Raw genomic sequence first — 22,097 nt, 5'->3', positions numbered from 1 at the left:
TGAGCCCCCCAATATTGCTTATTCCTATACTGGACTGTACTATATAGAAGGAAGTGGGTCATCCCCTCAGATGGGATCTCTAGACTCAGAGAGCAACAGGGACAATATGAGCCATTTGGAAGAAGGAGGAATGGTGGTGTGAGCAGATGCAATGTTCCCCTCAAGTAGGTCCCCAAATCTGATGTAGAGAATGGGGCAGATGGGCAGTCCCTGTACGATTCCTCAGTCGATTTTCTGTTTCGTTAGTAATAAGAGGAGAAACAAGTGTGGTTAATTATTGCTGTGAGGTTCTATATTAAAAAGAGAAAAATCTTCTGCTTGTGTCCTTTGGTGAAAAAGGAGTGGGCTTGAAGTCTTAACCTGTATCAAATCCATGAGCATCAGGGCAAGCCCCATTTCCTTTTAGTAAAGTCTTTATTGCATCTTCTCCACATGATGGCACTAGTAATTACAGCCTTAGCAATCTCTTTACTTTTTCCCCATGAAGATATAATTTTTACTTACAGTATTTCTGATAGTTTTGGTAATAGTCCTGGCTTCAACTGGAATAGAGTAGCTTGTAGTGTAATCACCAGCAGGTCTGAAACTTTCCATGAGAAGGCATTGGAAATGTGCTTAGACAGAAAGTTTTCTCAAGATTCCAGAGATGGGAAAATTTCAGGGAGGTAAAATGAATGGCTGCGATTAATTTTAGACTGGGTTCATGTCCAAATCATAATCAGGGCAAGAGGTATTACATAATTCTGACTTCCTAGTGGGAAAGGGATGAACCCTTTCTGGAAGAAGACAAACATCATCTGCAGCTCTGCATTTGTTCGAATATAATGATTGATATTTAACCAAAAGTTATTAGGCATTTCAAAGATAACTAAGTGACCACAGGGAGAACAACAGTGCAGGGGAAGACAGTGAAAACAGACTTACTTTCTGGAACATTTCTCACCTAATTTTATAAGGGCAGCATTACCTTGATATGATGAACCTGACAAAAATTTTGAGAAGAAATTTGTAGACCCAAAATCCCGATGAATATAAAGAGAGAAGTCCTGAGCCAAATGTAGCATATCAAATGCAGTTCTGTATTATACTTAAAATAGGCGTATTTAGTGGCGAAAATAAGGCCATTATATATACCATACCTGTAGACGCAGGGAATCAGTTTGATAAATTTGTACACACATTCATGAAATAACATCATATCAAAATAAGAGGCACACTTTCCAAATCTGATTGAGTATAGCTACCAAAATGTTCTTAAAACATCACACTCAAAGTGAGGTGTTAAATCTTCAAATCCTCCTGATAATATGAAATGAAAGAAGGATATTCACAGTCATGGAATCCATTCAGTATTATCGGGGGATGTCTAGGAGTACATAAGGCAAGAAAGAAAAACAAAACTTGGAAAATAATAAATAAAGCAAATGTTGACCGTATGTACAGGATAATGTACATAGAAATTCCAAATGAATCTCTGGAAAAAATATTACTGATGATTATTAATTTAACAAGGTTGCTACACATATCACCCCATTTATCAAATCATTTATACTTCCATATACAAGATATAAGAAATGAAAGTGGCATTTAACATTTTTATAATACGAAAAATGATATAACTTAGGAAAACCTGGCAAAAGTTTTGCAAGCCATTGGAGTGAGAAGGGAAATTACTGAGAAAATTAAAGAGAGCCTCCTACCCGCCCCATAATTAGGAGAATATACTATATCTATGAATTGAAAGATTCAATATGTCAAGATGTCAGTTCTTTCCAAATTGATCTGTAGATGTCATGTCACCCTGATAAGAATCCTAGCAGAGTGTTTTGGGAACTTGACAAAATGATACTCATATTCATTGGTAACATATACAGGTAATGAGACCTAATATTAAAGAAGCAGAACACATTTGAAAGACTTACAGTGCTGGCTATGAAAAACATTATATGTTATTAAGCCCTATAGCTCAAACAGAAAGCAATGGAAATTCCAGCAATTTGCCACGTGTATTATTTTTGCATTTCATTCATCTTGTGTTGATAGAGGATTGGAACCATACTGTGAAAATGGGAACTCTAAGAGCACTGAGGTCAGTTTAAGAGAAACAGATCTTACCTTGGAAGTGTGATAGTTTCTGAATTTAATGTGTCAGGTCACTCCATGAGACTGGTTGGTGGGGAGGAGGTCATGTATCTCTGGGTGTTGTGGAGCACTGCATCCACGTAAGGCAAGCAGCTCCTGTCGTGTGTGCAGGGGCTCCAGTGTTTGCCACCCACACAGTCAGTCTCTTCCTAGACTTGGGCTAATACGCAAGTAACAGCACCTGGAAATGGTGAAAAGGTCACATTTGCCACAGCTGTTCAGAGAATATATGAAAAATTAGGAAGGTGTCCCAAATTAATTATAAATGAAAGTTGTATGCCGAGAAGTACAACAAGGGATATAGAGAGACTGCCATAGTATAGTTACCTGTGTCTCTCTTACAGGCTAGGCATTAAGATACATCTGTACATATGTATATATTTGCATACAAAATAATTAATGCAAATAGAAATTTGGAATGTCTCAAAATATAAACAGAACTTAATAAAATCAAGAAATTACTATCCTTGCAGGAAGAAAAGCAAATCAAATATTAATCTTATACTAAAATAATTTATGGGATTTAAATTCTAATGGGTGTGTATGTGTATGTTTTTATATGTTTCTGTGTGTGTGTTGTACACATGATTTGCAGTGGTACACTCTTCATCTTCCAGCTCCACAAAGGAGCACAGTGTGGTCACTTTGAACTTTCTAGTAGTTTCTTCTGAAATTTATGTTCATTTTTCCAAAGAATGACTTTGTTTCTATATCTTACTTCTCCATTTTAGACATTATCTAGTGACATCCTGGTATAAGAGCTGAAGATTTACATCTTCATCTCTAACTCCTACTAAATAGACAGAGACAGAGACACACACACACACACACACACACACACACACACACACACACCCTTCCCTTCCATTTTTCTCAGTACATTTACAACAGTTTTTACTTCTATCATAGACATTTGTAATCAATCTGACTGCATACATACTGTTTCCTGGTAAGACAGCTATGATTATGTTTCATTGTTGGTACTTTCTTGGATTTAATTATATGTCTCTTTAGTTCAATTTGTAATTTACTATATCTTGGTTTCGAATTATTTCCTTAAATTCAGGCAGATGTTTAAAAGTACTACTCACAGTAATTTCCTTGCTGCTGAGAAGCCTGAGATGAGTAACATTTCTCATTTGTTCTTGGTGTCTCCCATGTCATGTTCTTCATAAGGCACTCCCACTTTGAAATGAATGCTTTCTAGACCAGGTGCCCAGAACCCTCCCTGATACTCCCCTTCTTCTACCTGGGGTCTCAAAGGCTGGACACCATGAGTACCTCTGACTTGGTTTCAGATTTGGATGAGAAAGGGAAAACTGGGTGAAATTTTTTCCCAAAGCACTGCTTCTGAAAATACGTCTTTTTTTTTTTTGCCATCAATGCACAAGATGATGGTTGTCATTGAGAATTCTGATGCTGTTCTGAATCCTAATCCTTATATATGACCTGACTTCTCTCTCAGAAAGTTTTATGATTTTCTCTTTAATCCTGATGTTCTAAAATTCCATGACCCTGAATCTTGGGGCGCTATTTTAACTCTACTTACTCTGCTGGACATATGTAAAGTATTTTCTGTCTACATGGCCAAACATGGAGGTATCTTCTCTAAAGCTGGTAATTCTCCAGAGGATAATCTGGCTGCTGAATTTCATGCAGCAGGAGGGAGAAAGGAGTTAAGAGTGTCAGAATTCAACAAGTGGACTCTTACTGAACCTTCCTTTACAGCCCTGCCCCTCACTCTTCCCCTGTCACTGCCCAGTGTCCCTGAGTGTATGAGCTTTTAGGTCTAGTTTCTGTGGAGAGTAAGCCTCTCTCTTCCTGGGGGGAAAATGAGTTGCCTGATAAAAGGAATCTGGAGGAGACCTAGGCAGAGACAGCTCCCCTTCCCAACCTCATCCTTCCTCTACTTCCTTTGACATTTGATGTTTCCGAAGAAGCCTGTGGGGGTTGTAGGGACAAAATTAACTTTTGCACATTATATATCTTCCTCTTCCAATATTTTGGTCATTGACTCCTCTCTGCTGAGCTGTTTATCACCCTTCAGTCTTCTCTCTCTGCTTCAGAAATTTCTTGAGGGTTTGGTGAGTGTTTCTTGTACTCCCCTTCTTCACCTGTAAAGGACAAACTCTCGTTTGTAATTAAGGTTATAGTCATTTCAGGGAGATCCTGACCCAGGGCAAGATTATATATGTTTCTAATCTGCTATGCCCATCCCCAATCTCCTGAAAGGTAAATTTCTAAAATAAAGTCATTCCTAAAATGTAAAATTATTGACACTCCCCAAGTCTTTTGTTTTTTAGATTGAACTATATAGTTGACTTACCATATTATATTAGTTTCAGGTGTACAACATAGTGATTTGACGTTTTAATGGATTATACTCCGTATAAAGTAATCACAAAATTTTGGCTGTATTCCTTGTGTTAGCTATATTCCATATTCCATGTGTTGTACATGACATTCTTCTATGTTACTGATTTTAGACTTAGTAGTTTGTACCTCTTAATGCCCTTCCCCTGTCTTACCCCTCCCCCACTTCTTCCCCACTGGTAACCACAGTTTATTTTCTGTATTTGAGTCTTTTTCTGTTGTGTTCATTTCTTCAGTTTTTGATTCCACATGTTAAGTGAAAATATACAGTATTTGTCTTTCTCTTATTTCACTTAGCATAATAGCCTTCAGGATCATCTGTGTTTTTGGAAATGATAAAATTTCATTCCTTTTTATGACTGAGTAAAATGCCATTGTATATATGATGTTATCTGTGAGTTTGTCATAAGTGACCTTTATTATGTTGAAATATGTTCCCTGTATACCAACTTTGTTGAGTTTGTTGTCATGAATGGATATTGAATTTTGTCAGATGCTTTTTCTGCATCTATTAAGATGATCATGTGATTTTCATCCTTAGGTTTGTTAATGTAGTGTATCACATTGATTGATTTGACAATATTGAACCACCTTTGCCTTCATCAGATAAATCCCACTAAGTATGGTGTATGATCATTTTTAGGGATTGTTGAATTCAGTTTGCTAATATTTTGTTGAAGGCTTTTGTGTCTATGTTCATTGAGGATATTCACCTGTCATTTTCTTTCTTGGTACTGTCTTTGGTTTTGGTATCAAAGTAGTGGTGGCCTCATACAATGAGTTTGGGGGTACTCCCTTCTATTCAGCTTTTTTGGAATAGTTTGAGAAAGATATGTATTAAGCCTTTTTTAAATGTTTGGTAAAACTCCCCCGTGAAGCCATCCTGTCTTAGACTTTTGTTTGTTGGCAATTTGTTGATCTCTGATTCAATTTCAATACTAGTAATTGGTCTGTTCAGATTATCTATTTCTTCTTGTTTCAACCTTGGAAGATTGCATGTTTCTAGGAATTTATCCATTTCTTCTAGGTTGTCCAATTGTTGGTGTAAGACTGTTCATTCTATTCTTTTAAAAGTCTTTGTATACATTCTGTGATAATGGTTGCAACTTCTCAGTCATTTCTACTTTTGTTTATTTGGTCCTCTCTCTCTTTCTCAATGAGCCTGGCTAAAGTTTTATCAATTTTCTTTACCTTATCTAAAATCCCAACTCCTGGTTTCATTGATGTTTTCTGCCATTCTTTTGGTCTCTATTTTATTTACTTCCACTCTGATCTATGTTAATTCCTTCTTTATGATGACTCTGTTTGTTTTTAATTCTTTTCATGGTGCCATTGTTCAGTATTGCATGATTCACCCTCATTAGTGATTTTAAAAATAAATATTAACATAGTTAATAATTACAGCACCAGCTCATTAAACTGGGGTCAGAAAAGTTTGGTTTTGTAACCTTTAGAACTTAAATGAACCCATGTCTCAGTGAACACTTTAACCAGGACAAAACAAAGCACTAATTTGTTGTCTAACTCACATAGCTCTAACTCTAATAGCACCACACCAGCATCTTTTGAATAAAAAAAACCTCAGTCAGTCTCTTTCGGCACCCACTGTACTTCTTGAATAAGAGATGTCCTGCTCTGCACCTCCTTCTTTCTTCTGAGGCTTCTGACTGGCTCTTTCTTTTTATAGAACGAAAGAATCATTGATAATTTAAAGACGGAAGGGATCTCGGAGATTAATTTATCTGATGTTTATTTTTCTTGAGTGAACAGTGTAGGTCTCAATGAGATAAGGCATTAGTATGAGACCTTATCTTAGAATCCTGATTCTCCAACTCCCATTTCAGTGACATCTCACATCAAATAGAATTTCCGTTGCTTTCCAAATGATGAGGAGGGCATCAGCATGAAGCCTTCCACTATCAGTAAGAAACGCAAACCTTGCCTTGGCTAGAGTTGTGGGTTAGAGTCAGAGTTTTAGATCATTATTAAAATTTATTTTTAGAGAAGTTTTAGGCTCCCAGCAAAACTTACCAGAAGGTATACCATTTCTATATCCACCACTACCATACCCACAAAGCCTCTTCTATAAACAACCCTCACCAGTGTGATATGTTTGTTTCACTCAATAAACAAACACTGACACAGCATTACACACCAGAGTCCATGCTTTATATTAAGTGTCAGTGTGTGTGTCATACATTCTGTGGGTTTGGACAAAAGCATAATGATTTGTATTGACCACTGTAGTACCATACAGAATAGCTGCACGGCCCTAAAAATCCTCTGTGATTAATGTATTCACCTGTCCCTGTCTCCAAGTTCCTGGGAACCACTGATCTTTTTTATTTTTATTTTTTTTACTATATCCATAGTTTTGCATTTTCTAGAAAGTCATGTCGTTGAAGTCACAGCATATAGTCTTCAGATTGTTTTCTCTCACTTAGTAAGTCTCATAAAGTTTTTCCATGTGTTTTCATGGGTTGATGTCTGATGTTTTTCTAACCACAGAGTAATATTCCATTATATGGATGTACCACAGTTTGTTTATCCTTTCACCTGTTGAAAGACATTGAAAATGCTTCAAAGTTTTAGGCAGTATGTATAAAGCAACTTTAAACATTCATGTGCAGGTTTTTCTGCAGACATAATTTTTCAACTCATCTATAAATATCAAGGAGTGTGATTGTTGGGTCAGGTGGTACATGTATGTTTGGTTTCATAAGGAACTGCCAAATATCTTCCAAAGTGCCTACACCATTTTACATGCCCACCTAAATGACTGATAATTTTTGTTGTTCCACATTTTTGCCAATACTTGGGTTTGTCAGTGATTAGGATTTTAACCACTGTCTTTGTGTGTAGTGGTATCTCATTGCTGTTGCTGCTTGCAAGTCCCTAACGATCTAGGATGTTGAACTTTCTTAACATGCTTATTTGCAGTGTGTGTATCTTCTTTGGTGAGGTGTCTGTTCAGATCTTTTGTCCAGTTTTAAATTGTGTTGTTATGTTTTTATCTGCTGAGTTTTAAGGGTTCTTTGTGTATTTTGGATAACAGTCCTTTTTCAGGTATGTCCTTTGCAAATATTTTTTCGCAGTCACTGGCTTCTCTTCTCATTCCCTTGACAATGTCTTTCACAGAGCAGAACTTGTTAATTTTAATGAAATCCTAATTATCATTAGTTTCTCTTTTTTTCCCACTGGTTGTACTTTTGATGATGTACAGAAAAATTGTTGCCAAAGCCAAGTTGTCTAGTAATTTCTCCTATGTTATCTTCTATAAATTTTACAGTTTTCCATTTTAACTTTAGAACTGTGATTTTTTTGAATTAACATTTGTGAAGGGTATAAGTTTGTGTTTAGATGTGTGTATGTGTGTGCAGATATCCAGTAGTTGATGCAAGACAGGTGTCCAGTTTAATTCTTTCGCCCCTGGAAATGTAGTTTCCTAGCATTATTTGTTGAATAAACTATTCTTTCCCTATTGTGTAGTCTTGTGTTGGCAAAGTTGTTGAAAGTCAGGTATAAGCTTGAGTTTATTTCTAGGCTCTGTATACTGTTCCATTGCTGTATATGTGTGTCTTTCTGTCAGATTAATACTGTTTTAATTACTATAGCTTTGTAGTGTATTTTGAAATGAGGGAGTGTGGTTCCTCCAGCTTTTCCCTTTTTCAAAATTCACTTGGTTATTTAGCACCTTATGGTTTCAAGTGAATTTGAACATTGTTCATTTCTATTTCTGTAAAACTTCATTAGTATTTTGATAGCTATTGTATTGAAAATGTAAATGGCTTTGGGTAGTATGGATATTGTAACAGTATTAATTATTCCAGTCTATGAACATGGGATATGATTTCCATTTCTTTGTTTCTTTTAAAATTTCTTTCAGCCATGTTTTGTCTTGTTCAGTATACAAGCCTTTCATTTGTTTAGTTAAGTTATTCCTAAGTTTTTAATATTGTTTCATTCTAGTATAAATAGCTCAGTGTTTGTAATATACTTTACACATCATTTATTCTTTGTGGATACAATTGCAACTGATTTTTGTATGTTGACTTGTGTCCTACAAATTTATTGAATTGATTTATTTGTCTCAAGAGAGACTCTGTGTGTGTGTGTGTGTGTAAATCGTAGGATTTTCTTCGTGTAAGATTATGTCACCTGTGAATGGTAATCATTTTAATCCTTTCCGCTGATTTGAATGCGTTTTCCTTCTTTTTCTTGCCTAATTTCTCTAGCTGGGGCTTCTGGTACTGTGTTTTCTCATCACTGGTGAGAGTGGGTATCATTGTTTGCTTCTGATCTTAGAGAAAGAGCTTTCTGTTTTTCACCATTATTGTCTTCTTATCGGTTTTCATATGACCTTCATTATATTGAGGTAAATTCCTTGTATACCTAGTTTGTTGAGTGTTTTTATATTGGAAGTCTGTTGAATTTTGTCACATCCTTTCTCTTGAGATGCTCATGTGATTTTTATCCTTTATTGTGTCGATGTAGCGTATCACGTTTGAATTTTTTAAGTTGAATCATCCCTGTATTGCAGAGAAAAAAATGCCACTTAATCATGATGTATGATACCTTTAATGTGCTGTTGAATTAGTTATTCTAGTATTTTACTGAGGATTTTTGCATCTGTCATCATAAGGAATATTGACATGTCATTTTTTTTCTTGTGATGTCTTTGACTTTGGCATCATGGAATTGCTAGCCTCAAATAATGAATTTGGAAGTGTTCTGTCATCTCCCAAGTTTGGAAGGGTTTGAAAGGATTACCACTGATCCTTCTTTAAATGTTTGATAGAATTCACTAATGAAGCTATGTGGTCCTGTGGTTTTGTTTGTTGGGAGGTTTTTGATTACTGATTCAATCCCTTTATTCATTGAAGTTCTATTCTGACCTGCTTCTCCATGATTCAGTCTTGTCTTGGAGGGTTTTATGTTTTTAGGAATTAATTCACTTCTTCCAGGGTATCCATCCACTCTGAGGCTGTATAATTGCTCATAGTAATTTTTTATGGTTCTTTTTATTCTGTCTCAATAATTGTATAATTTATCTTTTTTGTGTGATTTTATTGATCTGATTCTTCTTTATATCTTAGTCTAGCTAAAGATTGCCTCTTAGTACTGCTTTTGCTGCATCCCATAACTTATGATCTGATGTCTTTTCATTTTCTTTCTCTCAGTGTATTTTCTAATTTCCCTTTGATTTCCTCTTTGACCCACTGGTTGTTCAAAAACGTATTAACTTCCACATATTTATGAACTTCCAGCTTTTCTTCTGCCATTAATTTCAAGTTTCATTCCAGTGTAGTCAGAAAAGATATTTTGGTATGATTTCACTCTTCCCGAATTAGTAGAGACTTATATTGTGATCTGACAGATCATCTATCCCACATAATGTTGTGTATGTGCCTTAGAGGAATGTACATTCTGCTTCTATTGCGTGGCATGTTTTATATGTCTGCTTATTACGTCCGTAGTTCTCTCTACGAGCTGAGTTATATATATGTCTGCTATGTCCATTTGATCTACAGTGTTGTTCAGATACAGTATTTCTTTGTTGATTTTCTTTCTACTTGACCTATTCATTATTAGAATGGGATACTGAAGCCTCCTACTATTATTGCAGTTCTCTTATTATATTACTGTTGCGTTTCTCTCTTCAGTTCTGTCAGTATTTATTTAATATATTAAGGTGCTCTGGCATTGGGTACATGTATATTTATACCTGTTCTATATTCGTGGCGGATTGATCCTTTTATCACTAGATAGTATCGTTTTTCTGTCTTTTGTAATACTTTCTGACTTAAAGTCTGTATTGTCTGATGTGAGTGTAGTGATCCTTGCTATCTTTTGGGTACCATTTGCATGGAATACCTTTACCTATGCATTTACTTTCAATCTATGTGTGTCCTTAAATCTAAAGTGAGTCTCAGCACATAGTCAGATCTAATTTTTTTTAATCCATTCAGGCAGTCTATGTCTTTGATTAGGGAATTTAATCTATTTACGTTCAAAGTAATCATTGATAAGGAATGACTATTTTCCTTTTGTTAACTATTTTTTGTTTGCCTTGTAGTTCTTTGTTCCTGCCTTCCTGTGTTATAGTCTTACTTTAGTTGTTATTCTTTTTTTGTATTGCTATATTTTGACTTCTTTTATCTTTGCTTTTGAATACCATAAGGCAAGAGGGCTTACACCAAAGAGCTTAGTCTATTTTAGCTGATAACAACTTAACTTCAATCACATACAAATTCTACCCTTTTAATCCTTCCCACATTTTTTGTTATTAATGTTAGAATTTAATATATATTCACATTGTGTATCTATTAACATGTTTTTACTTATAGTTATTCTTCATATTTTGTCTTTTAACTTTTATAATAGTCATTAAACTCACTTTATAAAGTCATTTTCCCACCATCGTTTCAGCAATATAGTATTCTGTGTTTTCCTCTATATTTACCTTTACAAAAAAGGTTTTATTCCTTCTTATCCTATCATGTTGCTGTTTGTGGTGCTTTCATTTCAAGTTGAAGAAGTCCCTTTGGCATTTCTTGTAAGGCAGTTAGAGTGGTGATAATTGTTCTCAGTTTTGTTTGTTTGGGGGGGTTTATGTCTCCTTCATTTTTAAAGGATAGTTTTGATGGGAAAAGATTTGTGATTGGAGGTTTTTTCTTTCAGAACTTTTGAGTATATTTTCTCACTCCCTTCTCTCCTGCACGATGTCTACTTAAACATATCTGCTGATACTCTTATGGGGGTTTCCCTGTATGTGACAAGTTGCTTTCTCTTACTTCTTTTAAAATTCTTTCATTGACACTGACTTTTGACAACTGAGACTATTGTGTCTTAGTGTGGATTTCTTTTATTTTTTCCCGCTTGAGGGTCTTTATGCTTCTTGCATTTCCATGTCCACTCCCTTCCCCAGGTTTGGGAAATTTTCTGTTATTGTTACTTTGCTTATTGTTACTTTCCAGTTCTGTCTTCTCTTCTAGGATTCCTATACTGAATATATTGGTCCACTTGATAATGCTCTGTGAGTCTCTTAAACTTTCTTTTCTTTTTCCTTTCTTTTTGCTCCCAAGTGAATATTTTCTGATGACCTATCTTCAAGTTGGCTGATCCTTTTCCTTGATCTAGTCTGTTGTATCCTCTAATGACTTCTTTGGTGCAATTTTTGCGTTGTTCAGCTCTGTAATTTCTGTTTGGTAACTTTGAATTGTCTGTCTTATTGTTGGAATTCCTACTTCATTTCCTTATTATTCTAGTGACCCCAGCAATGATTGTTACAACAGTTATTTTGAATTAACTTTTAGGGAAAACATGTGTTGCCTGTTTCTTCATTCTCCTTGACACTCATAATTGCTCTATGCATGTTAGACAGAACAGCCACTCCTCCCGGTCTTCTCTGACTGGTCTCCTGCAAGAGAATTACCTCATCAATCAGCTCAACCAAGGAGTCTGAGAGGCTCACAAACCTGATGCTAGTCTAGTCTGTGTTTCTTGTTCTAGCCATCCCCAAGTGTCCAGTGTGTACAGAGTCCTGTCAGTGCTCCAAGACAAGCAACATAGAGATCAGTTCCCTCTGCCACTCCCCAGTAAATTGTGAACGTTTGGCACACCAGATGTGCAGGCCGACTCCTTTGGTCCTCAAGGAGAAGCTTGGAGCTTAGGGGTTCCTCCCCAGTTATATGGCACTTGGCTCGGGTGGGAAGTCATGGTAAGAATGTGTCTCTGCTTTTCTTTTCTGGCTTTCTTGTGGTTTAATTCACACTCATGCAGGGTACAGAAGTCTTTCAGCTAGTTTCTTGATTTTTACCAGGGGAATTGATTTGTGTGTTGTTGTGAATCAGTGTGTCCATTGAGAGAAGGAGAGTTCAGAGCTTTCTATTATGCCATGTACTGATGTTACCCCTTGTTGGGTGAGTTCTGACAGAGTGTGTATTTAATGACTTGACCCATTTCATCTAATGTATCAAATTGGTGGGCATACGATTGTTCACAATATTCCTTTTTTATCCTTTTAATATCCATGTCATCAAAGAGATGGCCCTCCTTTCATTACAGCTTGTGTAATATGTGTCTTCTATCATTAAGGGACATAGCCTGGCTATGGGTTTATCAGTTATACTGATGAACCTGCTTTGGTTTCATTGGGTTTTTCTTGATTTCCTGTTTACAATTTCTGTTCTGACTTTTATTGTTATTTTTCTGTGACCAACTTTGAATTTCATTCCTCACTATCACTGATCTCAGTATTTCCCTACAGGGGTGAAACTGCTTCTGGACACACTTTCTTTCACTTTCAAATCCAACCTAAATTGACTCTAGGTGACATGAAGCCAAGAGAGCTTTTTCTGGCATTCCCTTTGTCATTCTCTGTGCTTATCATTATGAGGACCAGCATGATTTCTATGGATTATTTTCTTTCATTTCTTACCTGTATTATACACAATGGAAGGAAACTCTTGAGCCCTGGCTCATGAAGTTATGCTTTTTATTTTGCGCATGCACAAGAGGTGGTTCTGCATTGGCATACACCAATCGTCTTGTTCGATTTTGTATAGACTACGCAGTACTAGTCAATATTAGAAATGTATTAGCTGTGTGACGACTGAAAGCAAAGCAAGGTTACAAAGCGTGAAGAATAGCAGACACAATGCTGTAGTGAAACTGCTCAATGATGAGAGGAGAGGTCAGAGAAGGCATTCCCAGGCAGGTCAGGAAGAGGAAAGGAGATGAACGATTCCCCAGATAAGGGAGTTGCAGACAGTATCACAGGACAAGCCTGATGATCGTCGCTTCCTCACACGGGAATGAAGCAGAGCTGGTAAGGAGGTGGCACGGAGGCAAGCCCATTGACATTTGGGGTGGTGTCAATGTCCTTTGGGTCAACCAGAGATTTCAAAGTAAAGTTTTGTAAAATTGTGGTCAGGAACAAAAACAGCTCCATGCGGGCCAGGCCCTCTCCTGCACAAATCCGTTTTCCTGAAATCAACAAGCACAAAGAGTACACAGTCCTTAAAAAATATGTTTCAGGCTGTCGGAAAGACACTGTGCAGTAAGTATTTAATGAATGGTTGAATGGATGGATGGAAGGCAGGACAGTTGGATAGACGGATGGACCTAGGGTAGACACACATGCTATCCATAGAACTTTGTGTCTTAACAGGTGTCCTCCTTTAAGTAGATTTTTATTGAGTTTTGGCACTGTGCCAAGTCCTTCATTTAGTCTCATGCAATTAGACATTGTATGTTTTCACCAATCTTGTTTTTCTCTAGAAACACATAGTGTAGTTGTATTTTCTGTTGTCAGTTTGGTGTTGCCATCATCTTTCTTTCTGTTCCTTACAGCCTGTGTTCCCTGCTCCAGCTATACCTACTCTTCATAGATATTAAACATAGCATGAAATTTCATGTTTTATAACACAGGGTTCCTTTTGGTTAAGATGCATTTCTTTAGTATTTTCAGTACCTAGCTCAAATTTTCTCTCTGAATTTCAAAGAACTGGGTCAGCTCTCCAAAGGTCTGGGAATCTAGGGTGTATCATGAGGAGGGCTAGTGCCTGGGCATTGGGATTGCTGTTCATAATCATGGAAAAAGAGCAATTCTGCCAGCACCCAAGTGGGAATTTATGTAAGGTCCAAGTGACCCCCAAAAGGTATCTTGTCCTCTGAAGTAATGAAAGGAAATACTTGTTTTATTACCTGCTGAGAAAGGCATGAAGTACTCGGTCTTCTTAAAGTTGCCACTCTCATCCAGGAAGTGGCCAGGGTCAAACACCTCAGGGTTGGGGAATTGTTTGTCATCGTGCAGCACAGAAGTCAGCGATGTTAATATAGTCGTGCCCTGGAAAGAACACATGAAGATAAACTCTATTACAAAGGAGTCGTGAAGGTGGAGGAAATGTTATAAATTATCTGTTCTGATCTCTGATCTGTACAGATGAGGAATCCTCGGTCAAAAGATGGACAGTAGCATTTTGAGTCAGACAGAACAAGTAATAAACAAGTTTAAGATTAGTGGTAGTGATACTGTGCACTTGGACTTCAGCTGCATTTGAACCACTGGGTACATGGGTCCTAGGCTGCCAGACCTTCTGAATCCATCTGCTTATCACCACATGTGACACTGGGATATGTCCCCACCGGGTGCTTTACTTTATCACTTCAGTTTTCATTCATATCAAATGTGGATTATGGTTAAAAATGGAAGCTTCTGATAGTGGTTGAAATTTTTGGAGCTTTCTGTTTAAAAACGGCTTTTAAAAATAGACATGTGATTTAATAATAGCGTCTGTGATAATACAAGTGTAATAAGTACTGCTAGTGTTTATCATCGCTGTGCGGACTGTTTGTGTTAATTTTAAAATATGTGATAGGGTCATTACAGATTAATCCTAGTTTAGAAATACATAAAGGATGATAAAATTAGAAAAATCATTTTACAACAATTCTGTTTAGGATCATTGATTTTTAGCAACTTATCTGTTAATGCTAAAATTGTTGGGTGAGTGATACATCTGATATTTACAAAGTCTTAGTACTATGCCCTAGATTTTTATGAAGTAAATGTAAAAAACCCCAGAGTTTTGTTCATGGAGAAATGTTGCAGATACTGTTTCATTATGTGAACAACAGTGTATAAGCAGTAATGATGTAAGTGACATTATGTGACTTCACTTCTGCAATGAATTCAGAGGGATATACAAAGCATATATGTGCTTCTCCTGCAGAATCATAGCTGATATCTAATTTCTAGAAAACAATCACATAAAACCAGCCTGAGTGATATTTTACATGACTACTAGCCTGGACATGTCTCAAAGTGAAATGTACGGAAAGGAACAAAGAGGGCAAAGACAACTGATGACAGGAGGCGAAAGGGTAAGGGTGGCCAAATTTCATGCTTGTTCCTTGGCTGGACACTGAATTGAAAAGTAAGAAAAACCTGTAAAGGATATTCCAGGAAAGTTGTGAAGTTGGAGATTGAACCCAGGACCCCGTGCATGCTAAGCATGTGCTCTACCACTGAGCTTTACTTTATACCCCTCCCCCCATGGGAAATTTTAAATACAGGATGTACATTAGATAATATTAATGTGTCAATGATAACTCCTGAGTGTAAACGATATTGATCTATATACACAAATTGTTTTACTCGGATATACATATTGAAGGATTGAGGTGTTGACAGATAAATGAACAGATAAATGGATATAATAGTAGATACATATATAAGCTCATATTTTACATATATCTGCACATGTCTTTAACGTTTTTAGTTTTAAAAGATTTTTAATGCAAACTTTGAGGAAAATTGCATTCCTTAAGTTTATCATATAAGAGATCTATAACCTTATTTTTTAAAGTACCCATGTTTATATGTTTCAGTACATATTTTTTTGAAAATCTACCTTTAAGATGCAAAGGAAATTACAAAGCCAATATGTTACCATCAAACGTTGCTTAACAAATGGGTATTTATACAAAATTAAGGAAGGATAACCATTGCTCAGCAATGCAAGTAAAAATTTACCTGAATGGATCAGTGATCTGAATGTAAGCGCTAGGACTATCAAGTTTTAGGAAGAGATAATGGTAATTCTTTGTGACCCTGTGCTGGAAAATACACTTTAGAGAGGGGGAAAAAAAGAACCCTGTAGAAAAACCAGCCTGGTGTATTGTAAGTGTTCTTTTAGACAGTCTTAGATATTGACAAATAACCATCACCGTGCAAGTACACTCTGCCTCCTGTTTTTGTGCAGATCGTGAGCTAAGCATTGTAAATTGAAAAAAATCAATGAGAATAACCTTTTGTGACACATGAAAGTTAACTGAGATCTAAGTTTGAATTTCCATGAAAACTGGGATATAGCCATTCTCATTTGTTTCACTGTGTCCTGTGGCAGCTTCCATGCTCCAGTCGCAGAAGTGAACACTGGCATCAAACACTCCAAGGCCTCAAAGTCTGAAATATTTACACTCTCGTTCATTATAGATAAAGTTTACCAGCTCCTGCTTAGACCATTATCTCTGCCTTGCTCAATGACTCCAGCTTGGGTAGAACAAATCACTTACTGGTAAAAAGGTAGAATCAACTACCCAATGTTCATATTTGTGTACTGGGATGTCCATGCAGAAGACAGTGCCCATTTGCAATATACACACTGGGAATATGTATGACAATACAATACTCATTCCCTGATACACTGGATTTGAGAGATGGGCAATCCCATTCTGAGTCCTAGTGGATTGTTTCCATTTTCTTAGAAATAGAAATAGAAAGAATTTTGATTAAATATTACTTTAGACCCCAATATTAAAAAAGAAAACTCTGTTCCTCACTGTGTCGTTTGGTGAAAAAAGTGTGGACTTGGAGTCATAACCCTTGTAGCAAATCTGGGATCCTTGAGACATGTCCCATAATCTCTTACTAATTCATCAATTCTGTCTTCTCCAAAGATTGAGATTAGTACTTGCTGCCTTACCCATCTCATTTCTTTCTCCAACAAAATACAAATGTCATTATACTATTTTCTAATTTTAATAGTAATATGTCTTGCCTTCAAGTAGATGAGAGTAGCTTGCAGCATACCCACTAGAAACCCTGAGTATATACAGAAATTGTGTATTAGAAAGCATTAGAACTCCGCTAAACCAGAAATTTGTCTTAATATTCCGTAGTTGGGGGAACCTCAGAGTGGTCAGCTGACACCTCAAGTAAATTTTAGTCTGTGTCAGTGTCCAAATTTTACTCGAAACAGGAGATATTTACATCATTCTGACTGCCTAGTAGGAGAGGAATGAACTCTCTGAAAGAAGATAAGCATCTCTGAAAACTCTGCGTTTTTTCCACATATATAATAATTTAATATTAAACCAAGAGTCATTATGCATTTCAAAGACACAACTAAGTGGCCACAAGTAGAAGACAGGAAGGCAATTAAAATACACCCATATAAGAAACATTTCTCACTTCATATTGTACGGCCAACATTATCTTGATATCAGAAATCTGACGAGAAAATTTTGAGGAACAAATGTCATAGGCCAAAAATCTCCAATGACTAAACAGAGAAGTCCTGAACAAAATGTAGCAAATCAAAGCTAACTTTGTGTGTGTGTGTATACTTATTTATATTTAGTAGGAAAATTTAGACCAATATATATAACTGTACAAATAGGTGCAGAAATCAATAGGAAAAAAATTGTGTATCAATCATGACCAAACATAATCATACATAATAAGAGAAGAAGGTAAGCTTTCTTAATGTGATTTTAAAAATTTACGAAAATGTACATAAAACATGCTAAATAGGGAGATGCTAACCTCCCCTCTCCTGTAGATCAGAAATGAAACAAAAATGATACAAAGATATTAACCCAGATACCAGAACAATGTATGTAGAAATTGTAATTAATCTGGAGACAAATTACTAGCAATGATTATAAATGTAGCAAGTTTCCTACAGAAAAAATCATCAAAATGATAAAATTATCAAAATGATAAAATTGATTATATTTCCATATTCCACAAAAAGAAATGGAAAAGACAATAAAATATTTATGAAAAAAACCAATATTAAGCACCTAGAAAAAAAAAGAGTGGCAAGTCAGTGCACTGAAAAAAACCTGAGAAAATTATAAAAGCTCCCCCAAATTGGAAGTATTTTTCCATATTAATTAATTCAAAGATGAAAGAAATCATGGTGCTGTGTCTTTCTAAATAAATCTAATGTCATCCTGAAAAAATTCCAACAGAGCCTTTCAGTAAATTGAGAACCTGATACTAACATTTGTTTGAAAAGGTAAACAGCTAAGATCAGAGAAGAAAGATAAAAGATGTAGAACAAATTTGGAAGACTTACACTACCAGCTGTTAAAATCTGTTATAAAACTTTATAGACCTAACTGGAAATAGCACACAATCCATCAAGCTGCCACACATGTAATTTTGGGGCCTCTCTCATGTTGTATTCCTAGAGGATTGCACCCTTACTGTGAAAAGGGGAATTTCAAGACCCCTGAGGTCAGGAGAAGAGAAACCAGTCTTACCTTCGGGATGACGTAGTTTCTGAATTTAATGTCATGGGTCACCGCATGGGGCAGGTTGGTGGGGATGAGGTCAATGTATCTCTGGATCTCGTGCACCACGGCATCGGTGTAGGGCATGCGGCTCCTGTCCTGAATGCAGGGGCTCCGGTGTCTGCCAATCACATGATCAATCTCTTCCTGGACCTTAGCTGATAAGAGACAAGTAAGACTGATGGAAAAAGAGAAATGTGCCTCCCACATTTGCATACCATTTCAGGGATACATGAGGCATTATGAAGGTGTCCCAACATCATTGTACACATCAGTTATGTGACCAGACTGTACCTAGGCATAGAGAGGATCATTGCCATAATGTAAATACATATAAGTCTCCTACAAGCTAGACTCAAGATACATCTGTACATACCTCTATATTAACCTACATGATAAAACAAATGATGAAATGTTTCCAAGTATAAACAGAACATATAGTCAAGACATTATTGTCCTTGCTGAAAGAAAAACAGAAATCTGGTATTAATTTCTACAAAATAATATAGGACTAGAAAAGTTAAGTTATAACGCATGTGTTTTAGTATATTTGTATATCGTGTGTGTGCAGTGCGCAGTGGTAGTCTCCTCATCCTCCAGCTTCCCACATGCCACCACCCTGAATATGCTAGCAGTTCCTTCTGAAATGTATGTTCTATTTCTAAATGATGACTCACCACTTCTATTTTCAACTTACCTATTTTTAGACAGCATCCTCCTATGTGTGATAAGAATTTTCATGTCCATCCCTACCTCATACAAAATACACATAGACACACACAATTCCTGTTACTCCATTATCCCAAACATACTTAGACCACAATCTTTGGCTGTTAGGATATTCATTTCAATATTGTTCTGATTGCATAAACAGGGCTCCCTGATAAAGAGGACTGATTATGTTTGTTTCGGTACATTCTTGGACTTAATCATGTCTCTTTATTCAATTTATAAATTTCTGTATCTTGACCTCGAATTATTTCCAAATACTCAGGTAGGTATTCCCAATTTCGTATAATAAAATTTTCCTATTTTTAGGAAGCCTCAGATAATCACTTCCCTTTTGTTTGCTGTCTTCCTTCATACCTGCTTTATCCACCTAATCCATTTTGAAATGGATATTTTTCTAGGCCTGATATTTAGCAACAGCCCCGACACTTTCATTGTCAGTCATGAGTTCTGATTCCTGGAGCATATGACTTCCTCTCACATGACTTCAGGTGAGAAAGGGAAAAGAGGGAGAAAAATTTTGGTACAACTACCAGTCTGAAAAGATCTTTGTATTAATACACAGTTGGAGAGTTGCTCTTGAATTCTGATGCTGTTCTAAATCCTAATCCTTTACATGTGACCTGACATGTCTCTGAAAGAATTTATAATTTTCTCTGTAATTCTGTTGTTCTGAAATTTCATGACCCTGTGTCTTGGGGTGGATGTTTTTATTTCATTCACTCTACTGTACATGTTGAGAGAATTTTCTATCTACATGGCAAAATTTGGAGGTCTTTTCTCTCTCTCACTCTCCAGGGCGAATCTCAGGTTCACTCTCTGTGAATTTTGTCTAGCTGCTTAATTTCAGGAAGCAGGATAGAAAAAGGAGCTCAGAGTCTCTGAACTCAAGAAGTGAATTTTTACCTAACGTTTCTTTTCAGTTGTGCACCTCACTCTTTCCGCTTCCTCTGCCCAGTGTCCCTGAGTGTAAGTCCTCTTAGTTTCAGTTTCTCTAGAGAGTAAACTTCTCTTATCCTACTGGGGAAAAACAATCACCTGATAGAAGGGGTTGTCAAAGGGACGTGGCAGGGAGAGCTACCTTTATCAGCCTATATCTACCCACACTGTCTTCGACGCTTGGTACTTCCAAATACTGAATCTTATAGGATTGTAGAGACGTAAATTATTTCCTCTCATAATGTAACTTCCTTTTCTGATGTTTAGGTCACAAGTTCGTCTCTATACTGACTTCATTATCACCCCTCAGTAAGCTGTGTGTGTTCAGACATTTGTTAAACATTTGTCAGCTGTTTCCTGGCCTCTTCTTGTCCATCTTTAAAAGACTAATTCTCGTTTGTAATAGGTCATAGTCATCTTGAGGGGTCCTGACACGACAAGATAGTGTTTCTAAATTGCTATGGATTTAGTATCACTCTTTAAATGTACTTTTGTAACATAATGTTCTGTGTAAAAAATAAAATGATTGATCACCCTAAATTCTCCTTTTGGCAAGCAGTAGTTTTCTAGAAACAGAATTGTGGGCCACTAAAATACCTTTATCGCATCTTAAGCCTTAATACAATAAATTCTTGTGAATGTAACATTTGAGAGCACTTCGCAGAATGTGGACGTTATCTCAGGCAACCTCACCAAATTTCTAGGATTTCCACCTATGCTTCATTGAGGAGTGTTTCTGTTTTCCACCCCTGTTTAGAACACTGCATTTTCAGAATGAGGATAAATCAAAGTGACCTTTCCATGATAAAACCAGTGTGCAGCCCCAGGCTAATTAATGCCCACTGTGTCTGCTACAAATAACCTCAGAGAGTGCTTTATTACTTTGCTACCTCCCACAGTGTCTTCACTTCTCTCACTCATCCTCCTGTGTTATGTAAAGATGTCCATTATTATCCCTTCGTTAAATTTCAAAAAATTAAGCTGTTCAGAGATTTAACTCTAAATACTTCCCTGTGAGAAACAAGGTGGGATCACTCGCAGTCTCTTTCCAGTATCTTCTTTGAAGTTACCCTGCCCACCATGTTGGTCATACCTGTGACCTCTGGGTGCTTCAGCAAGAGGAGGAGACCATATCTCAGAGTGGTGCTCGTTGTCTCTGTCCCAGCTCCAAACAAATCAGATATCGTGGCTAACAGGTTTTCAACAGTGAACTCTAATTCTTGATTGTGTTTTTCCTAGGAATGATTTGGTAAAATTATTTCACAAGCTAATTTGCTAGCATTGCTGTTAATCCAAAAGTCATACTGCTTTAAGGTTAAGTCAACACATAAACTACAAGGTACAGTTATAGGAAAAACTGCTGTATGATATAACAAAAGTACTGTAGATGAGTTGACTCAAGTATCATTTTCTCCTTATTCCTCACTTGCCTTAAAGTTCCATTCATCAGCTTCTTTTGCATTTAAGTAGGCTGTGCAGCTTACTTTTTGCCAGTAAGATATAAGCAGAAGCCTACTGGTAGCACTTCCTCTCCTTCCACCTGAAAAGAAGTGTTTGAGGGAGTTGATAGAGTACACGTCACCTTGGGACAGTAGGGCTTGATCATGAAATAAGGCTTATATTCTAAGTCTGAGTGAAGAAGAATGGAAGGTGTTTAAAATTCTAATGTTTTGGGGGTTCGGGACTATCCCTTACAGTGACAGATGACAAGCCTCCTTGTATATGAGCTGAATAATCCCACTATTTGCTAAAGCCATTGTTAACAGTTTTTCTCTTACTTTTAGATGAATACAATCTTAATTAGTAGAAACAGATAATTAGGGCTA

General features: G+C 36.6%; 2 protein-coding genes across 8 annotated transcripts in view; one reads left to right on the top strand and one right to left on the bottom strand.

Moving 5' to 3' along the window:
• Window positions 1-22,097, top strand: part of LOC140699370 (cytochrome P450 2C21-like) — a 95,549-nt gene that overhangs the window by 6,423 nt on the left and 67,029 nt on the right. The window contains exon 1 of one of the 5 annotated variants that reach the window (XM_072971659.1): window positions 15,384-15,402. The exons of the other annotated variants lie outside the window; for them this stretch is intronic. The gene's annotated coding sequence lies outside the window, so the exon portion shown is untranslated. Of the gene's footprint in view, window positions 1-15,383; window positions 15,403-22,097 lie in introns of those variants that run through there. 5 annotated transcript variants of the gene reach the window in all.
• Window positions 13,322-22,097, bottom strand: part of LOC140699371 (cytochrome P450 2C18-like) — a 31,275-nt gene continuing 22,499 nt past the window's right edge. For all 3 annotated transcript variants that reach the window (XM_072971663.1, XM_072971664.1, XM_072971665.1), the window contains 4 exons: window positions 21,365-21,506; window positions 18,574-18,761; window positions 14,224-14,365; window positions 13,322-13,503 (listed from right to left, as the gene is read on the bottom strand). In XM_072971663.1, the coding sequence (XP_072827764.1) occupies window positions 13,322-13,503; window positions 14,224-14,365; window positions 18,574-18,761; window positions 21,365-21,506 (654 nt within the window). The remainder of the gene's footprint in view (window positions 13,504-14,223; window positions 14,366-18,573; window positions 18,762-21,364; window positions 21,507-22,097) is intronic.

Source organism: Vicugna pacos, chromosome 11 (assembly GCF_048564905.1).
Source record: "Vicugna pacos chromosome 11, VicPac4, whole genome shotgun sequence".
NCBI lineage: Eukaryota > Metazoa > Chordata > Mammalia > Artiodactyla > Camelidae > Vicugna > Vicugna pacos.
Note: the sequence above shows the minus strand (reverse complement) of the source record. Positions and strands in the feature narration are given on the sequence as shown.